A 17,272-nucleotide genomic window follows, 5' to 3' on the forward strand; every position below is an offset into this window, starting at 1 on the left:
TTTAAATCTAGCTGTTCTGTTGCATAAGGCTTTAATAAAACACTCCACGCCTCGTTTAAAAAGGTGTACTTCTTTATTCTTGTATCAGCTCCTTTCTACTTAATTCAACCTACACTAATCATTATTTCAGTTGATGTTTGTAATCCTTTAGATTCGTATATGTTCATTTATACTTTATTGCACTACTGTATGTACTGGAGGAGTGAGCTTAATGACTTTTCTCAGTTGGCTTTCTGTCACTATCTAATCACACCAGTACAAACCTAAGGATATGAAAAAGTCTCTTAAAAGAACCAACCACTTGGAACCAAACTTTAACTCCTGCATCCCCAAGAGCACACAGGTGCATAATACCCTCTGAAGCAGCAAATTCAGTGATGCACGATCTTTTTGCTGTATTTTTCCATCTTGAAAATTGAATAATTAAATCAGTGTGAGAATTGTGGGTACAAAATGGTAGTTGCAAAGTATACTAGAGCTTGGTGGTTAAACATTTTTTAAGAAAAGTAAGCACATGCAAGTATAATGCTAACAAAAAATGCATTTATTCATTCCAACCAACCTGTTTAACCCTTGAGAAATACAAAGAAAGATTTTGGAGTCATGTCATATTAAAAGTGTATTGAAAAATGTAAACAAAAGGATATTTCAGCAGCCTAAAGATACTTCCGGGGAAGGGAGGGAAATGGGAAGTAGGTGAAAAGTATCTCTTAAATCTTTAAGCTTTGTCTGAATTTCTTAATAGTGAATGTTTAAATTGAAGAAATCAAGCAAGCTGGGCTGAGTGTGACCTTGGCTGGATGCTAAGTGTCCACCAAACTGCTCTATCACTCCTCATTCTTCAGCTGGAAAAGGGGAATCAAATAGGACAAAATGCTCATGGGCTGAGATAAAGGCAGGGAGATCAGTCAGTGATTACCATCATAGGCAAAACAGACTTGACTCAGGGAAATTAATTTATGACCAATCAAACTCAGAGTAGGGTAACACGAAATAAAAACAAATCTTAAAACACCTTTGCCCCAGCCCTCCCTGTAGAGGATGGGAGTTGTGATCAGTTCATCACACGTTGTCTCTGCCTCTCCTTCCTCCTCACACTTTTCTCCTGCTCCAACATGGGGTCCCTCCCAGAGCAGACAGTCCTCTACAAATTTCTCCAATATGGGTCCTTCCCATGGACTACAGTTCTTAATGAACTGCTCCAGTGTGGGCCCTTTTCTGTGGTGTGCAGTCCTTCAGGAGCAGACTGCTCCAGTGTAGGTACTCGCTGGGGTCACAATTCCTGGCAGCAAACCTACTCCAGCATGGGCTTCTTTTTTCATGAGTCCTCAGGTCGCCTCAGGAGCTTCCTCCAGCGTGGACTTCCCACAAGGTTCACATCCTCTTTCGGATATATCCACCTGCTCCAGCATGGAGTCCTTCACAGGCTGCACGTGGATATCTGCTCCACCTCCATGGGCTGCCAGGGGACAGCCTGCCTGACCATGGTGCTCACTACAGGCTGCAGAGAAATCTGTGCTCTGGTACCTGGAGCACCTCCTCCTCCTTTTTCTCCACTGATCTTTTTGTCTGTAGAGTTGTTTCACATATTCTCACTCCTGTCTCCTAGCTGCAGTTTTCTCTTGCACAGTCTTTCCCCCCACCTCCAACTTCTTAAATACATTATCCCAGAGGCGCTACCGCCGTTGCTGATGGACTCAGCCTTGGCCAGTGGCAGGCCTGTCTTGGAGCCAGCTTGGCATCAGCTCTATTAGACACAGGGGAAGCTGCTAGCAGCTTCTCACAGAAGCCACCTCTGTAAACCTCTGCTACCAAAACCTTGCCATGCAAACCCAATATAGAAAATTGTCTTATTTGGAGAATATTAAATACTGGTTCTCAGCTGCCATGATCCTTCTCTTCACTGGATGTGTTTTGATAGCCTTTTGAGGATTGCCCTCCAGACCTGATTACTTGTCTTTTGAGTGACGGGCATGAAGGCAGGGCCTCATGTCATTCTCTCCCCATCTCCCCTGGTGTGGGCAAGCAGCCTTTCAGACTATGCAGGACCAGATGTCTTTGAACTTACCCAACAGCATATTACATCGTTACTACAGTCTGGATAATGTCAAGCCTACCATGTATACATGATCTACATGCTTCTGATATGAACACGAGATGGAAAGTTTGGGATAGCATCATTCTCCCAGTCTCACCCAGAAGAGTTCATGAGGATCAAGCAGACATAGTCAATCAGATTATATTTCACTGTTCCCACATGTGCAGGAAGTCTTTTGTCTAGTGCAATTGGACAGATAATTCACCTGTCTTACAGTCACTCGCATGACTTTTACTTCTCCCAGTTTAGTAGTAGCCCTGGCAGTCTTTTCAAGTGTGGTTGCCAGAGCAGGATTGGAAGCTGTTGCCAGCTGTGATGCCTTAGGATATGTTGATACTCTGCAGTACGGTGTGATGTAGCGCTGTGCAGTCTAGTAGAAACATGGCACATCTGGAAGAGAGAGCTAAAGCCATATCAGTGCCACACCCCAAGCCATTGCTCCACTAGTGGCTCTGCACCACAGCTCATGGAGAACGTGGCTGTGGACAGCTGTAGCTTGAGGCCAGTCTGTAGCGTGGTCCCTAAGAATACATTCTTAGAGCAGGCTTGGAGCAGGACTGATGCCTGCAAGGTCAGGATGAATGGCTTTCTAATCTCCCCATCCCAGACTAATCTGTGTCAAAAGATGGTACAAAGCATCAGAGCCTATACTCATTAGTGCAGTAGCAGCTCTGTAGCAACAGAAGTATAAAAACAGAAGTATAAAATCAAAGTTTAGAAGAAACCTCTCAAATTTAAAAAAAATGTGTTTGTATGTGTATGTTTCTATTCTTCCGTGAGTTTGAAAAATCAGGGCATGTAGAACTGTTTTGTTGAAGCATTAAAATAAGAGATGAGCATTCTAACATTGACATACCGTTGGGTTGTTTTACAGATACCCGAAATATTCTTGCTATATTTATATTTCAGAGTCATTGTAGAAAAGTACTTTTGTTTTATCTTATTGATTTCTCTCCATTAAGGCAACTCATCATTATTTGTAAAGACACTTTTAATTGCATTGACATTTTTAATTTGAAAGACAAGGTTTCTTAAAAAAGGTTTTAACTCTAGCATTCAGTTTCCTTTCTGCTTCTCTTTAATGTTTTGGACTCATTCCTTGTAACTGAAATTTGTTTCTGCAATCTTTCCTTAATGTCAGCTGATGCTATGCCAGGTGTTCAGAGATGGCAGACACGCCTCTGGACTCTTGTAACCAAACTTATTGAAGCAAGAACGTCAGGTACCATGCCCAATCCTGAGCTTCTGAATAAGAAAGAGAAGGCTGAAGCCAGAAAGATCTGGGAGCAGAAGAATCTGGTGATTTCTGAGGTTAAAAGAAACTCTTATATAGTTTGTAAATGTCTAAATAAGTTGCTGCATATGCTAAAACTGTATGCTTGACTAACAGAGCCAAAAGCTTTTTCCCCAGATGAGTAGCTCATAATTTTTAAGTTAATTATTCTCTGTATAAGTAATTTTATTAATCTAGAAATTCCACAGCGCAGAACATATTTTGCAAATTAGTAACATTTGGATTGGCAACATTTCTCTGCTCTGTGCCTCACTTAAAGAATGAAATGTTACGGCTTTGAAATGTTAGCAGTCTGGGTTTTGGGTAGCTTCATTTACAGTTAGCAAAGTTATAGGTGAGTTATGCAGATTATCTCTAACAAAAGCTTTTGATCTGTTTGCTTCACACCTCATTATCATGTCTGCTGTTTCATATGGAATGAAGAAAAGTTACTGGTGAAAATATCTTAGTGTATCCTAAAAAAACCAACTACTGGAATGACTCATTCATCTCTTCTTATATGTTGTCTCCTGCTTTGATTAGCATCGATTCAATTATCCAAGACTCAGGAGGAGACATAAATACCTGCAAAGTTAACTTGAAATATTCTTCTACGCATAAAACCCTTCCCTTATTTGAACTGTGTGGTGAGGGATGTTCCAGATATTTTAACATATTTTAGAATTGTAAGCTTGCAATCTATGGACAAGCTTTCACCAGCATAACTGGATTTACAAGTGTGAAAGTCTTTTGTAGAGACAAAGGGAAGACATTTTATTAAAGAAATAAAGGGTCATTACTAATACACAGTTCTTATTGGCATTGATTGAAGCTTCTAGCATCCTGAAATAAAAGGGAAGCTAGGCAACTGAATTTTTATATGTTTATTATTTTCCCATACACACATGTGATTGCGTATCTGGTATGTTTGCAAGCCACATAATTTTCACGTAAGGTACTATGGGCATATTTCACAAATTGAAATTGATTATCAATTATTCTTTTTCTTTTAAAAACCCAGTATTCCATGTTTGACGATTTTAGGTAATTACTGATAGACCTTTTCTTCTAATACAAGGTAACAGAGTACTTCACAAAGGATCATTTGTTCAATGCAGCTATTTCCCGATTGATGAGCCTCACTAACGTACTCCATGTAAGTGCACAATATTAATGAAGGTATTTTTTCTCTCAGACCCTGTTCCAGTACATCTTTATAAAAAGCAGGAGCTGCCTCAGCTATAGACCCGGCTTTGCATGAATCGTTTACTGTCATAAACATTGCTACTAAATCAAGAGCCTCATTGGATTATTCTGTTCAAAGGGAGCACATTCTAGTATCCCTCTACCTTTGAAATATACAAGTTTTGTGGGAAGAGCTTGATGGTATTAGAGCCAAAAGGTTCTGGTGTTTATGTCTGCACCTTATAATTTCAAGAGGAAACATTTTGTTCAGCTCTGTTGTTTGTTTTCTTTTGTTTTTAACCAAGTTGCGTAGGTAGCTATGTATAATATAATAATACATTATCAAATTACCAAACATTCTGACTTAAAGAAAACAGTTATTCTTTGCAAGGAAAATCACACATTTTCTTACATTCTTCAGAGACAGCTTTCACCACTGAACTGTCTGCTAGTAATAGAGTTTTCACACTCTCCTTTTAAAACAAATGTAAAATTAACTTTAGCATTTTTTTTATTTAGATTATGTTGTTTATCAGCCATTGACAACAGATCAAACACAATAAACTATTATAATAGAATCATAGAATAGTTCAGGTTGGAAGGGACCTTAAAGATCATCTAGTTCCAACCCCCCTGCGTGGGCAGGGACACGTCATTATTTTTGTTAGTACTCTTAGATCTGGTTGAGCAATCCTTCAGGCATATAATGGTAACCTGATCTAGACCAGAAATCACAGAAAAGTTTGGATTTTTCAACTTCTTTATTGAAATATTCTTTATTGGATTACCGTTATTTTATACCTTATGGATCCCAAGGAGATTATTGGCAAAGCTAAGGAACATAACAAAAAGTTAAGTAGGGTGTGCACAAGTCTGTACTGAGATAACTTAAATCTGGGATACTGTGTGGTGTTGAGAAGGTGACAGGGTTCTTTATCTCCACCTCAGTGATTCATATGCATTTTGGACTGGTGGATGGCGATAAGTGAATGCTGAAAAGCATATGAATAAAAATCAGTGTCCTACAGACAGCCAGATGTTTGAGCACTAACGTATTCCTTGACCAAAGAAGTCAGTGCAGTATCTTTCAAGAACAAGTTTCCGTATAGCATGCTGACACTTCCTCTTCCAGTCCCATTTGAAAAGAGGAAGTGGGGAGGTGGGTGAAGATTAAACATAGAAAACAGGTAGTAGTTACTAAAACTCACTCAAATCTAGTTTGCACTGAGGCTGTTAGTGTCAATGATAAGAAGGTGCCATCTGACATTTGTGGTCTGTGCCAAACAAATGAATGGGTTTGGACAGTTTTCTAGTAGACAGGAATGGATGTTCATCACACCCACCTAATAATTCTCATAAGCTGACGTGTATTAACATTCTTCTGTGATATTTCATTAGGGGAGTGAGTTACAAAATAAACACAGAATCTGAACTTAACCACAGGATGTATCTCTCTGAGTCAGGACAGGCAAAGAAAGAAAAAATTTATCCAGTTACTTTTAGTGCTATACCTTTTTTATTAAGATACATTACCTAGAGGAATGAAGATTCAAATTTTGTCAGCCTAGCTCCTTTTGCAAGGAATTGAAAATTTTCTGTACTAGAGAAGCTGAACACTGTACTAAAGCAATCTGAACATCAAACTCTAAAAGGCTGTGCTGCACTTTTCATTCCCAAAGCTTCCTTCAGCTCTAAAACCTCACTTCATTGCTAAATTCAGCTTGTCTCAACAAAACCACGTGGTGTTCATCACAGTTAGACTCCTTTTTACAAGTATTTCACCTCTTATCAGATAGCACTGATTTTGTCTAATATTATACTTCTAGCAATGTCAGCACACAAAATGTGTTTGAGGGCCAGAATAGTCCACACAGATCTGTGTTCAGGCTCCTGTATCAGGGCAGATCCCCATCGGTCTGCATCAGCCTCTTTGGGATTAGTTTCCAAGTGTTGGAGGGCACTCTGTGACCAAAAGTTGCAACTTTAAATCTCCAGAACTTTTTGTAAGTTTTAACTTATTATCATATTAGCCTGTAGACCGTAGACATTGATTTTAGGTTTTATTACTGCATTATCTTACTAATTAAACTACTTCCCCTCTCATCCCAGAACATGTGTATTAACAACTGATTTTCTTTTCTTTCCTTTCTGTGTTTTTTACTAGCAAGCTTCTCAGCCTCTTATTCTCCACAGTGCCGAATTTGAAGATGCTTTGGCTACACTCTGCATAATGGTTGCACCTATGGCTCCACACATTGCATCAGAGATGTGGAAAGGTACTCCTAGAAATATTTTTTTTATTCAAGTTCCATGAACAAAGGCAAAAAACGTTTGCAAAAATGTCTTTAAGGTAGTACAAGTGTCACTTATCCCTGAATTCTGCATCTATCCTGTCATCTTCTGTCATAATTCCTAAACAAACTTGAAATTTTTGGTGTTCCCAGATCTTTCAGCTTTTAGTTTCTTTCCCCTTGCATGAAAAGGTGGCATTCTTGAGACTAGGCAGGGAAGGGGAGAAGGAAGAAAAATTCAAGACAGGACTTGCATGAGGAATTCATATGTCAGCTGCGGCTGTATATGGACGGCAGTATTAAGAGCTGTTTTTCAAACAACTGTTTCAGAGTTTTGGACTACAAATAATTGCTTTCGGGAATTCAGACAGAGATGACCGTGTCAGAGGGCTGTGTACTAAAAAGGCTAAAGGAGTGTTCAGTAAAAATCATACGCTTGTAGAATTCTCCAGAGCCTGAGGGACGTTATGCTGCAAATTAACCTCTCTCGGAGAGTGGGAATGGTAAACAGGAAATCTTTTTTAAGATCTGTAATGGTTGTAAACCTGGAGTTCTCAATCCCAAGTGGGTTAAGTTGCATGATGTGGCTGCAGTTGAAGCCTGTGAAATAAGGGATGTGCATGCCAGAGTCCAGCAGTTGCTTTTAAGGTTTATTGGGAGAAGTCCCAAGATGTATGTGGGAAGATAGGAATATATTCTGCATTAAGGCTGACCACAAATTGCTATGTGGTTTTGGACCTAATGTTAGCTTTTGAATGCTGTTTTAACAGTTTTATTTTCAACAGTCCTCCTAAAACTGTGCATTCAAGTGTTTACAGGGCAGAGCTACATAGTTGCTTACACTTCAGAGCTTTGCATGGTCTTGTAATAATATTAATTGCCAATGAAAGGGTGATTTTTTTTAACAGCAATAACATAGGGACAGAGCCTCTGGAAACAGCAAGATATATTAGGGACAGTAGGGTGTTTTCTGTTTTTTCATTTCAAGTGGTTTTAGGATGTCTTAATCAAAGCTTAATTGTTTAGAATAAAGAGTGGCAACAGACATGATCCATATGGAGAAAGCTCCTTCTGGTCAATATTCTTAGTACCCTCTAATTAAAATTTATACTTAAATGGTAGTAATTGCCATGACTTTGGTTTCCACATTGGTTGAGATGGAGGCAGAAGAGGTTCAGACTAATTACTTATACATGCAGTGCCTTGTGAACTTAAAATTCAAATAAATTTTAGGGAATACAGAAATATCAAATATGTTTGATAATATAACAAAGCACACAAGGATGTCTTAATTAACATGACTCACCAAAAGTAAAACTTAGGCCTCTAATGTTGAATGTTAAAGAGGGAGGTCTTTTCTTGCTGCTAAAATCACCACAGAATGAGAATGAAAATGAGAATGAGAATGATCTGGTGTAAGAATGAAAAGGAAGCATAATAAAAATTGGGAGTGTATTATCCTTGCATTATATCTCTCTGCATTTAAAGATAAAATGTCGATTGTGTGGTCCGAAGACTGTGCGTTGCAGTTCAGTGCAACTAGCATACAAAAACCATTGTGTTGTGATTATTACCTGAAGAATCTGATGACTGAACATGAAAAAAACCTCTCTCTTTTAGTATGGTCATCATTATATTACATCAAAGTTGTAAAACAGTTTTGTCAGGAGAACATATACACATTTAACTACTGTGTTGTAGTAAGAAGACTATATTTTTTTTTTTAAATAGCCAATATCTAGCATCTAGCAACATCTGTCCTGGATTGGGATTTCTGGTGAAAAATATCCTATATTCTAGAAACAGATTCCACAAGTCCATGTTCCGAATTGCACTCTGGTTCTTCTGAAGTAACCAATTTCTTAAACTTTATTATGTATATGTGATGATGCTTTCTTATTTTAAAGAATTTGATTGTAAAAATCAGGCTTTCTAAATACTCTCTTTAGTGGGGTTTTGTGCTTTAGTTCTCCATACACACTCAGAGTAAGTCTCTCTTTTTGCACCTTGACATTGCATCTAAATGTGGGGATGGTGCGGCTTCCTTTCTCATAAACTAGTCAGGAAGAGGACTTTGTATATGATTATCTCTATAAATAGCACCTATAGCAGTGGACTCCCACACTTTGATGGAAGCCTCTGTCTCCTATTGTAATGCCAATAATAAACAACACATGTGCAATGTATTTATAATTAAATGCTGACATTTCATTCTAAAATAACTTGTACACAGATTTAACATCTTGTTTGATTTACTGATTAAATCAAGGAGCATTTTTCTTTTACAGGGGAGAATTAAAATGGGAAATTTGAAGGCCTATTACCTATAGGTAATATCAAACAGATAATTTGGCATTTGAGTAGGATTGCTGATAGGAAGAGAGTGACTTGTGTTGACTCTGAACACGCTACTCTTCCTTGTGTATTTAAGCTTTTTTTTTAAGAAAAATTAATTGCTTTCTTATTAGTGTTTCTCACTAGAAAGTTTACTACATAGTCAGATGTGCCTAATATTAACTTTGCTACAGCCTTAAAATAGAGAGAAGAAAAGAGCATCCTCATTAATTTTGAATGTTCCCATTGTGCTTCACAGGATGAATAATACCTCTACTGTTGGTTTGTAATCTCTCCTTTCATACTTTGCTGTTCACTGATTATGATCAAGAAATATTTAAGAAATTACAATAGAATTTAAAACTAAATCTGAAATAAAACCTAAAATAAGACTCTGACTTAATGTATCATATTGTATTAAGTTAATTCTGCCAAAGATTTGAAGACAATTAAACTACAGAACTGTAGAGCTTTTGGAGTAAGCACGTGGAATGAGGCTTTGTGGTGGTAATAAAAGAACTTTCGACAACTGGTGCAAATAGTATTTCTTTCCCAGTTTAAATAAAAGTGTTGGAAATTGGAAAAAATCAATCATCTTTTTTCATTTTCTACTCTTGGAATAAAAAGCTAGGCAAAAGACAGTAGCATCTGTAAATATTAAAATCTTGAAGTGGTCTTATGTAAAAAAATATCTAATACTGTTAGTTTTATTCAGTAATTACATAAAAATACTCTCCTTTGCTCAACAAAAATAATGTTTAACTGCAAAACATGTTACAGTGTATCTGAAATATCTAACAATTTGTCTTAAATGCTTGCATTATGAATGCATTTATATTTAAATAGCAGAAAATGCCTTTTTTGTATTTTAATATATTTCCATCTCAATCTAAAAGCTATTTGACACAATGAAATGTAAAAAAATGCAGATTAGTGTTTCATAATACAATAGCTTGTAAAAATTCAAACTCGGTTAACATATAATTACGTATGTAACTGTTATCTGGGTTAGCAAAAAGTTCTTTGCGGCTGGATTTAAATGCAAATCAGTCCATCTTAGTGAACACCAAGTAATGAAAATATTAGGAAAATTATAGAGATCATTTTAATTAAAGATATTTTGCTTGACATTTTAAGTAATGACTAGCATCAGTGGTATAAGTAATTTTGATTGTAATACTGTTTTCCTGCTCTATAGGAGTTGCATCAGAGTTCATTTGAAATCTTAGCTTTTAGTCCACTGGGTTTTCTTTATTAGTTTGTTGATACTCTTTGCAAACTCAGAACTTCAGTTTGATAACACAAAGATGCTTCTGATGCAATATGTGACTTCTAAGTATAATTAAAGTTAAATTAGGTAGGTCCAAGATACAGCAATTTTTGTTGTTCTGCAGCTGAAGAATTATTCTTCCATGGTGTTTAGTTTATATGTGACCATTTTGTTTTCATGCATCAGGAAGGAATGAAGAGTTTGATCCTTTTGTGAGATAGATGAAGAGCACACGTATTGTGTGTATTGGCAGTAAAGATGTCCAGTTTGAATGAAGGGAAAAACTGCTTGAATGGTGTTTCATAAGTTCCTTACCTTTCAGCAGCTGAACAATAGTAATGCCCTGCTTTGATATTTTATGTGTGGAGGAGTTCTTTCTCCTGCTTAGAGGAGGAACAGTATTCAGTATTTTGGTGTGTTGACCTAATGGTCTTAATGGTGCAGTGAATACACTGGTTTATCGTTTAATCACATAAAAAAGCGACTGTAGCCCCTCAGTGTGGGAAGAGTTCGTCTGGCTGATCTCTTGGCAGTTTATGAACGCTAACAGGATGAGGAAATCTCTTTCCTTCCTGAAACCTTGTATCTGAGGAATATACAGACACCATTTGAGACTTTTTCTTTTTTTATTTTAGTTTGTTTGTAGTAGTACAGTATTTTGCTGTCCAGACAAGGATATGAAACTGCTTATTGTGAGTTGTTACATTTTTATTAGAGGTAGAAACTAATCAATGTTTGATATTTTAATTGAAAATCTGAATGCAGAAGTCCTGTGTCACAAATCCAAGAAACGCAGTTTGGAATTTTTTAAAAATTTTTTTTTCCTCCAACAATAATAACCCAAAGTGAAGGGTAGCGAATCCGTACAAAGGGAAGAAGGCAGATCATGTTCAGAAGGTTAAAAGGATTCCTGTAGAGTTGCTGAATTGGAAACATATCCTAGAATTAGCATTTAGTAACGTGGGCTTTTCACAGCCCTCCTTGGTGGTCCACATCTGTAAGGAGGGAACATATAAAATCAATCCCCTAGTCCTGTATTGAGTAAATGTACTTTTTCCTAACTTTACCCAGTCCTATACTACTATACCAGTAGTATAATACAGTTTTTTCTCAGAGCAGGAAACAGCTGCTATTGTATTGCTTTCATTTCTCTGAGACTGCAGACCATTTCACATCCAACTGACAGATTTATTCCTCCTGGCCTGCAGAAAGGTATTTCAGATATGCAACTTGCCTGAATCTGTCAAATAGGAAGGTTTGTTAAACAGTAAAAAAGCATACCAAGAACAAAGTAACATGCTAACAGTCCTGTCTTTGGAAGGGGCTGCCCAGGCAGTGAGGTACTGACCACCAATGCATTTCTGCTTACTGTTACATATTCCTGCTCTGAACTCTTTAAAAACTTTATCTGCTTGTCTACTGGTCTGGTGGATTTTTACTTAAAACAGATTTCTGTTGTTTTGATTTTGCTAAATCCAAAAGTTATCAACATTTGGATAGCATACTCTTATAGTCACTGTATACTACTCCCTCTAATCTTCTTATATCTCCTGTTCGAAAATCCCTAGTCCTTAACTCTGATACTGGCATTGCTTCAGATGTTTTCATTAACTTCCTTTTATTGCCCATTAAGACTTCCGTCCTCCTTGCCTTTTCTGCCTTGTTAACCTCTCTGTGCCAGCACTTGTCCCATGCCAGCTTTCACTCAGTTTACCTCATAATCACATCTTTGTCTTTTGCCCATATAATTTTACATTAAAGTAGCTGCACTTTGCTTGACATTTTAAGTAATGATTAGCATCAATGGTATAAGTAATTTTGATTGTAATACTGTTTTCCTGCTCTATTGGAGTTGCATCAGAGTTCATTTGAAATCTTAACTTTTAGTCCACTGACTTTTCTTTATTAGTTTGTTGATACACTTCCACTTTGTGGAATTTTAGAGCTAATTTCTCTAGAGCTTTTTTTCTGTCAGACTAGAATAACCTTGCTGATATACAATTGCTTCCACATCTTCCTTCTTAAATTTCTTTAAAATGAGAATTTACTCTTCCCCACAAATAGAACCTTACAGGAAGTATTGTGTTTATGAACTACTCAGGTAATGCTAATGAAACATTGCCCTGAGCTGGAACGTTTTTAGGCTTTTCCTGTCCCATCCTTTGTCCAGAGAGGTAGTAGGAGACCCATTGCTGGAAATAGTCAAGTTCAAGTTGGAAAGGGCTCTGAGCAGCCTGATCTAGTTGAAGACGTCCCTGCTCACTGCAGGGGAGTTGAACTAGACGACCAGTAAAGATCCCTTCTAATCAAAACCGTTCTGTGGGTCTATGATTCTCTCAACTCACTCATTTACAGTATGCATTTAACTTAGTGTATTAACTTGTGTTCCCGTGCTGTGAATTACTGGTTAGGGAAATCCTGTTTCAGTATTCGCTTGCTAGGCGGTAAAATTGAAGCACATCCACTTGCAGGATCAGGCCTTCAGATTGAGCAGAAACGTTGTCCATGATCTGTCTTGAGAAATGGGTATACGTATATGATTTACTGTAAATAAAGATGTACTCAGTTGTCTTTCTGTCCTACATCTGCAAGAGTATTTAAAGCCATAAAAGCAAAAGAAGTAAAAAAAATAAAGAAAATGCATGTTGCTTCATAATATGCACTTTCCTAGGTGTTTTGCAGTACAATAAGAGAGTAAAACACATTTTTAATGTTTTCACAATGAAAGACTGTGAAATGGTCCATTCTTAACTTCTCAAACAGTGTTTTTGTGTAATGTCTCAGAATCAAGTAGGAAGGCTGGAGGAGGCTTTTGTCTGGTTCCTGAAAGTGGGCTGTCGTGAAGCTTCTGGGTTTGTGTGTGTTGCATTTTGAAAATGCAAACCAAATCATTGCATTTTCTGTGTTCTGCAGCTCACAAAACGTGAATTAAGGCAGGAAGCCAAACAGGCAACATTAACTAAAACCTTCATTTTGGTTTCCTGTCAAATTCTGTTTTCTGAAACTAGTTCTGTTGACTTTTGCCCTTTTTTTTTTTTTCCAATATGGATGAGCTCATAGCTTATTTTGTAGCAAGAAAATGAACCAGAGGATCAACATTGTGCTTAGATACACTTTATCTGCTTGAGAATACATTTTAATTTTTTTTTAATTAGTAAGTTTATTAGGATTGACAGCCTCTGCAGGGATTAGAAGTGACTCTAGTTTTGCTTTCATAAGAAAAACCTATTGACTTCTATCAGAAAGTGAGTTTTAAATTGTGTAAGGAATCCACTTCAACAGGAGAATAAGGAGTGGCCAGTATACATGCTTCTGCCACAACGCATGTGATCATTTGGAAAGAAATGAGCTCATCTGGATGTTCAAAAGCCAAAAAGGGAAGACTTTAGCAGCTGTTGGCTTTAAAGTCAATGTGATAATGAATCACCAATGTGAAGATATTTTTCTGCTCAAGTTCCTATCTTTTGCTCTTAAAGTTTCTGAGCTACTGTCACAAGAGGAAAAAAAAAGTACACAAATGCAGATCCATTAAAGTGCTTTAATCAATTATTTACTCTATAAGATTGTCTTAGTTGTAATTCTTAAGAAATGTGCACGTTCTTCCTTGCCTTTAGAAATAGCTCCCATCGGTCCACCTCACTGCCCCTTTCTGAATCATTCAGCAAATAGCAAGGCTGTGTGTCATTTTACCAAAGTGCTTTGTCTGAAAAAGTGCTGACAAAAATCTGGCAGTTTTTTCTGGAGGAAGTTGCATTCCCTTTATGTCTCTGTTTGCAATTATTTGCTGTATTGGTCTAAACAATAGAGCTAGGTGAATATATGTGTGTATTGTGCATGACTTGGATTTCCTCCTATGTCTGCCGTCGTGCTGTGTTTTGAACAGCTTCATGTGCCTCTATCTCAACACTGAATCTTGTGCTGATGTTTTTTCTTCATGCTGTTGCTGGAGTTTCCCTAAACCAGATAAGATTTCAAATGCATTTTGCAGTTCTGAATGAAGCATATGCTTTAAAAAAGTTTTAATCTGTATTCTTATTCATATGCAGAGAATGTTTTTAATTTCAAAATCCCTTGGCTTTGGCGAGAATCACAAGAGCAACCATCATCAATATTGATCATATTTGACAGCCTCTTGTTAAGTGAAGTCTTCTTATTTTGTCGTACAGCTGGAGTAAACAGCAACATAAAACCGACTGAGAAGTTTTAAATTCAGTTGAAGAATGCGACCTCAGAATGAATTGCATCCTACTCTCCTATTGCTTAAACAAATCAAGAATGAATTGTCTTGGGAAGACCAAAGCCTATTTAATAAAAGGACATAATTTATAGCCATTTTAGGAGTTTTTAAAAATAAAATCAAGGGATAAAGTATATCAGAATGTACATATGAGAAGAGGGAGAGCAAGCTGTGCAAGTTATTCTTATGTAGCTCATTTAATTCATGAAAAAATAAATGTTTCACAGGATATGGGAAAATCTTGCAAGTTGCAAATTTAGAAACCTCCTCAGCGTATTACAGATGGTAAAATACTAAGCCACAATTGTGTATCTTTTTGAGTTGTTAGTAAAATTTTTATCAAACTGGTGGTGTTATTGAGAAAAAAACCCACAGTATTATGAATGATTTCTAGAATTAGAGGTCCATTTGTGTTGCAGTATTACAATTTAAAATAATAAATAGTGATATTCTGTGCTTTTCGCAAGGTTTTGGAGTGCTAGTCCAAATCTAAATTGTGCCCACAATGTTCATGTTAGCATTCCTACACATGGTATATAACAAGTGCTTCGAAGATGTGTATCTTTCTGTTTATAATGTGCTGTATTCTAGTCTAAACAATGTTATTTCCTCCAAAGGGATTTACTTTTAAAGTCAACTTTATTCTGATCTTATTTATCAAACAAATTCCAGAGAAGGAATGCTCTGGTTACAGTATAGCTGAATGTTTGACTGGTTTGATTTTTCAGGTCTGGCACATATGCAGAATAAACTTTGTACTCATCATCACTGGGATGTTGATGTGCTGCATCAGTCCTGGCCCAAAGTAGACACAGAGTACCTTCAGCCGTCAGATGTTGTGGAGATGTCTGTTCTGGTGAGAGTGTTTTTATTTATTTTCAGTGGTGGTCAATTACTGCATTATGAGCTCAGAGGATAATAAAATTTCTGCTCTTGTGGAAGTCAGTTCCCTTCTCAGGTGGCTCAGTGAAAAGCCAGATAGAATAGAAGCTGCAATTACGATTGTGCCAAGTAATTAAAATGGTTTCCTAAATGAAAAAATGTAGCAAGTCTGGAAGGGAGACCATTTAAATATAAATCTTTTTGAGTGACTGCATAGATTTGACCAATGAACAGCCATGAGCAGGGACAGTACAGTCAAAACTTTGATCAAAATACAGGTCCCTCCAGAATTTTTTCCTGGCAGTGCATTTATGATCTTGGCCTTGCACAAAAATGTATAATTAGGTGACATTTCTTGTGATACCTGTAGTGCTATGGTTGCCTAATGCAACTTATCATAAGCTGGGTTAAGTTGCTGTGATTTTTGCCAAATGATGTTTCCCATCTGCCTCAGGCTGAACTACTGGCACATTTCAGCAGAGTATATTTGCTGGAATGAGTCTGAGGAAAAACAGGTATCTTTCCTAGCATTAGAACTGCATTCCAATTTCTCTTTGGGTTCTAACACCTTTGTGATATAGGAAAAGAGCTGGCAATTCAGTAGAACGTGGACATAAAACTCCATTTAATTAACCTGTAATTTTCCAAAATGCATATGTGCACATGCACAGTGTAGTTTGCATCTCTAATTAATTAGTCCATATTCAGCATCGTTGAACTTTTATCATTACATGGAGCACAGGTGCAGCAAGTGCCACTGCAGGACATAGAGAGACTATGGGACTTTGAGCCCAGGGGTGGGATCTATGAGTAGTGTCTCAGCTCTTCCATCAACTCACCCCTGGTCCACTTGCGTTTGAGTGCTTCATGCTCAGGCATTATGGTAGTCTGTAATTATGTAGTTGCATACTATTAGATCTGCAGGCTCCTGCCTTTTTCAGTGCTTGCCAAAGAATAACCTTTAATATATCACACAGACATTCTCAACTTAAATGTTAAATTACCTGAAGAGAGGTTGTAATCAGGTAGGCGCTGGTCTCCTGAGTAACAAGCGATAGGACAAGAGGAAATGGCCTCAGATTGTGCCAGGGGAGGTTTAGACTGAATATTAGAAAAAAATCTGTTTGCTGAAAGAGTGGTAAAGCACTGGAACAGACCGCCCAGGGAAGTGGTGGAGTCTCCTTCCCTGGAGGTGTTCAAAAAGCATGTAAATGTGGCACTTTGGGACGTGGGTTAGTAGTCATGGCGGTGTTGGGCTGATGGTTGAACTGGATGGTCTTAGAGCTCTTTTCCAACCTTAATGATTCTATGATTCTAATTTAAAATAAATGTTTCAATTTAAACACTTTTTGTGTTTCTGGACACTTAATGAGATGGAGCCTCTCAAAGAAATGCCACTTGATCATATAAAACTGCATGCTATGTGTGTGCATGCACATGTTTGTGTAAGGGGTAGAGAAGCAATGTGTTTTATCTGTATGTTCCCTATTTTGTTATGTTAGCTTCTTTGGGTAGGAAGAGTAAGCTCAATTTTTTTTGTTCACCTGGGTTTTTTGAGGAGGGAGGAGACTGGTTGGATTTAGGGGAATTTGTGTTGCTGTAGATTTCCTTAATGCAAGTATTTTTGCAAATAATTTCCTATCTTGGCACATCTCAGTCAGAGCCCACTTGAACAGAATGAGAAATGCTAAAAGCCTAAGTT

The 17,272-nt window shown here is 37.3% G+C and overlaps 1 protein-coding gene across 1 annotated transcript in view; it reads left to right on the plus strand.

The window, feature by feature from the left end:
* LARS2 (leucyl-tRNA synthetase 2, mitochondrial) overlaps positions 1–17,272 on the plus strand; it is a 90,182-nt gene that overhangs the window by 67,751 nt on the left and 5,159 nt on the right. Inside the window, exons 17-20 of the mRNA XM_054058252.1 lie at positions 3,240–3,409; positions 4,450–4,527; positions 6,721–6,832; positions 15,417–15,544. Coding sequence (XP_053914227.1) covers positions 3,240–3,409; positions 4,450–4,527; positions 6,721–6,832; positions 15,417–15,544 — 488 coding nt within the window. The remainder of the gene's footprint in view (positions 1–3,239; positions 3,410–4,449; positions 4,528–6,720; positions 6,833–15,416; positions 15,545–17,272) is intronic.

The sequence above is a fragment of the Cuculus canorus genome, chromosome 2, assembly GCF_017976375.1.
Source record: "Cuculus canorus isolate bCucCan1 chromosome 2, bCucCan1.pri, whole genome shotgun sequence".
NCBI lineage: Eukaryota > Metazoa > Chordata > Aves > Cuculiformes > Cuculidae > Cuculus > Cuculus canorus.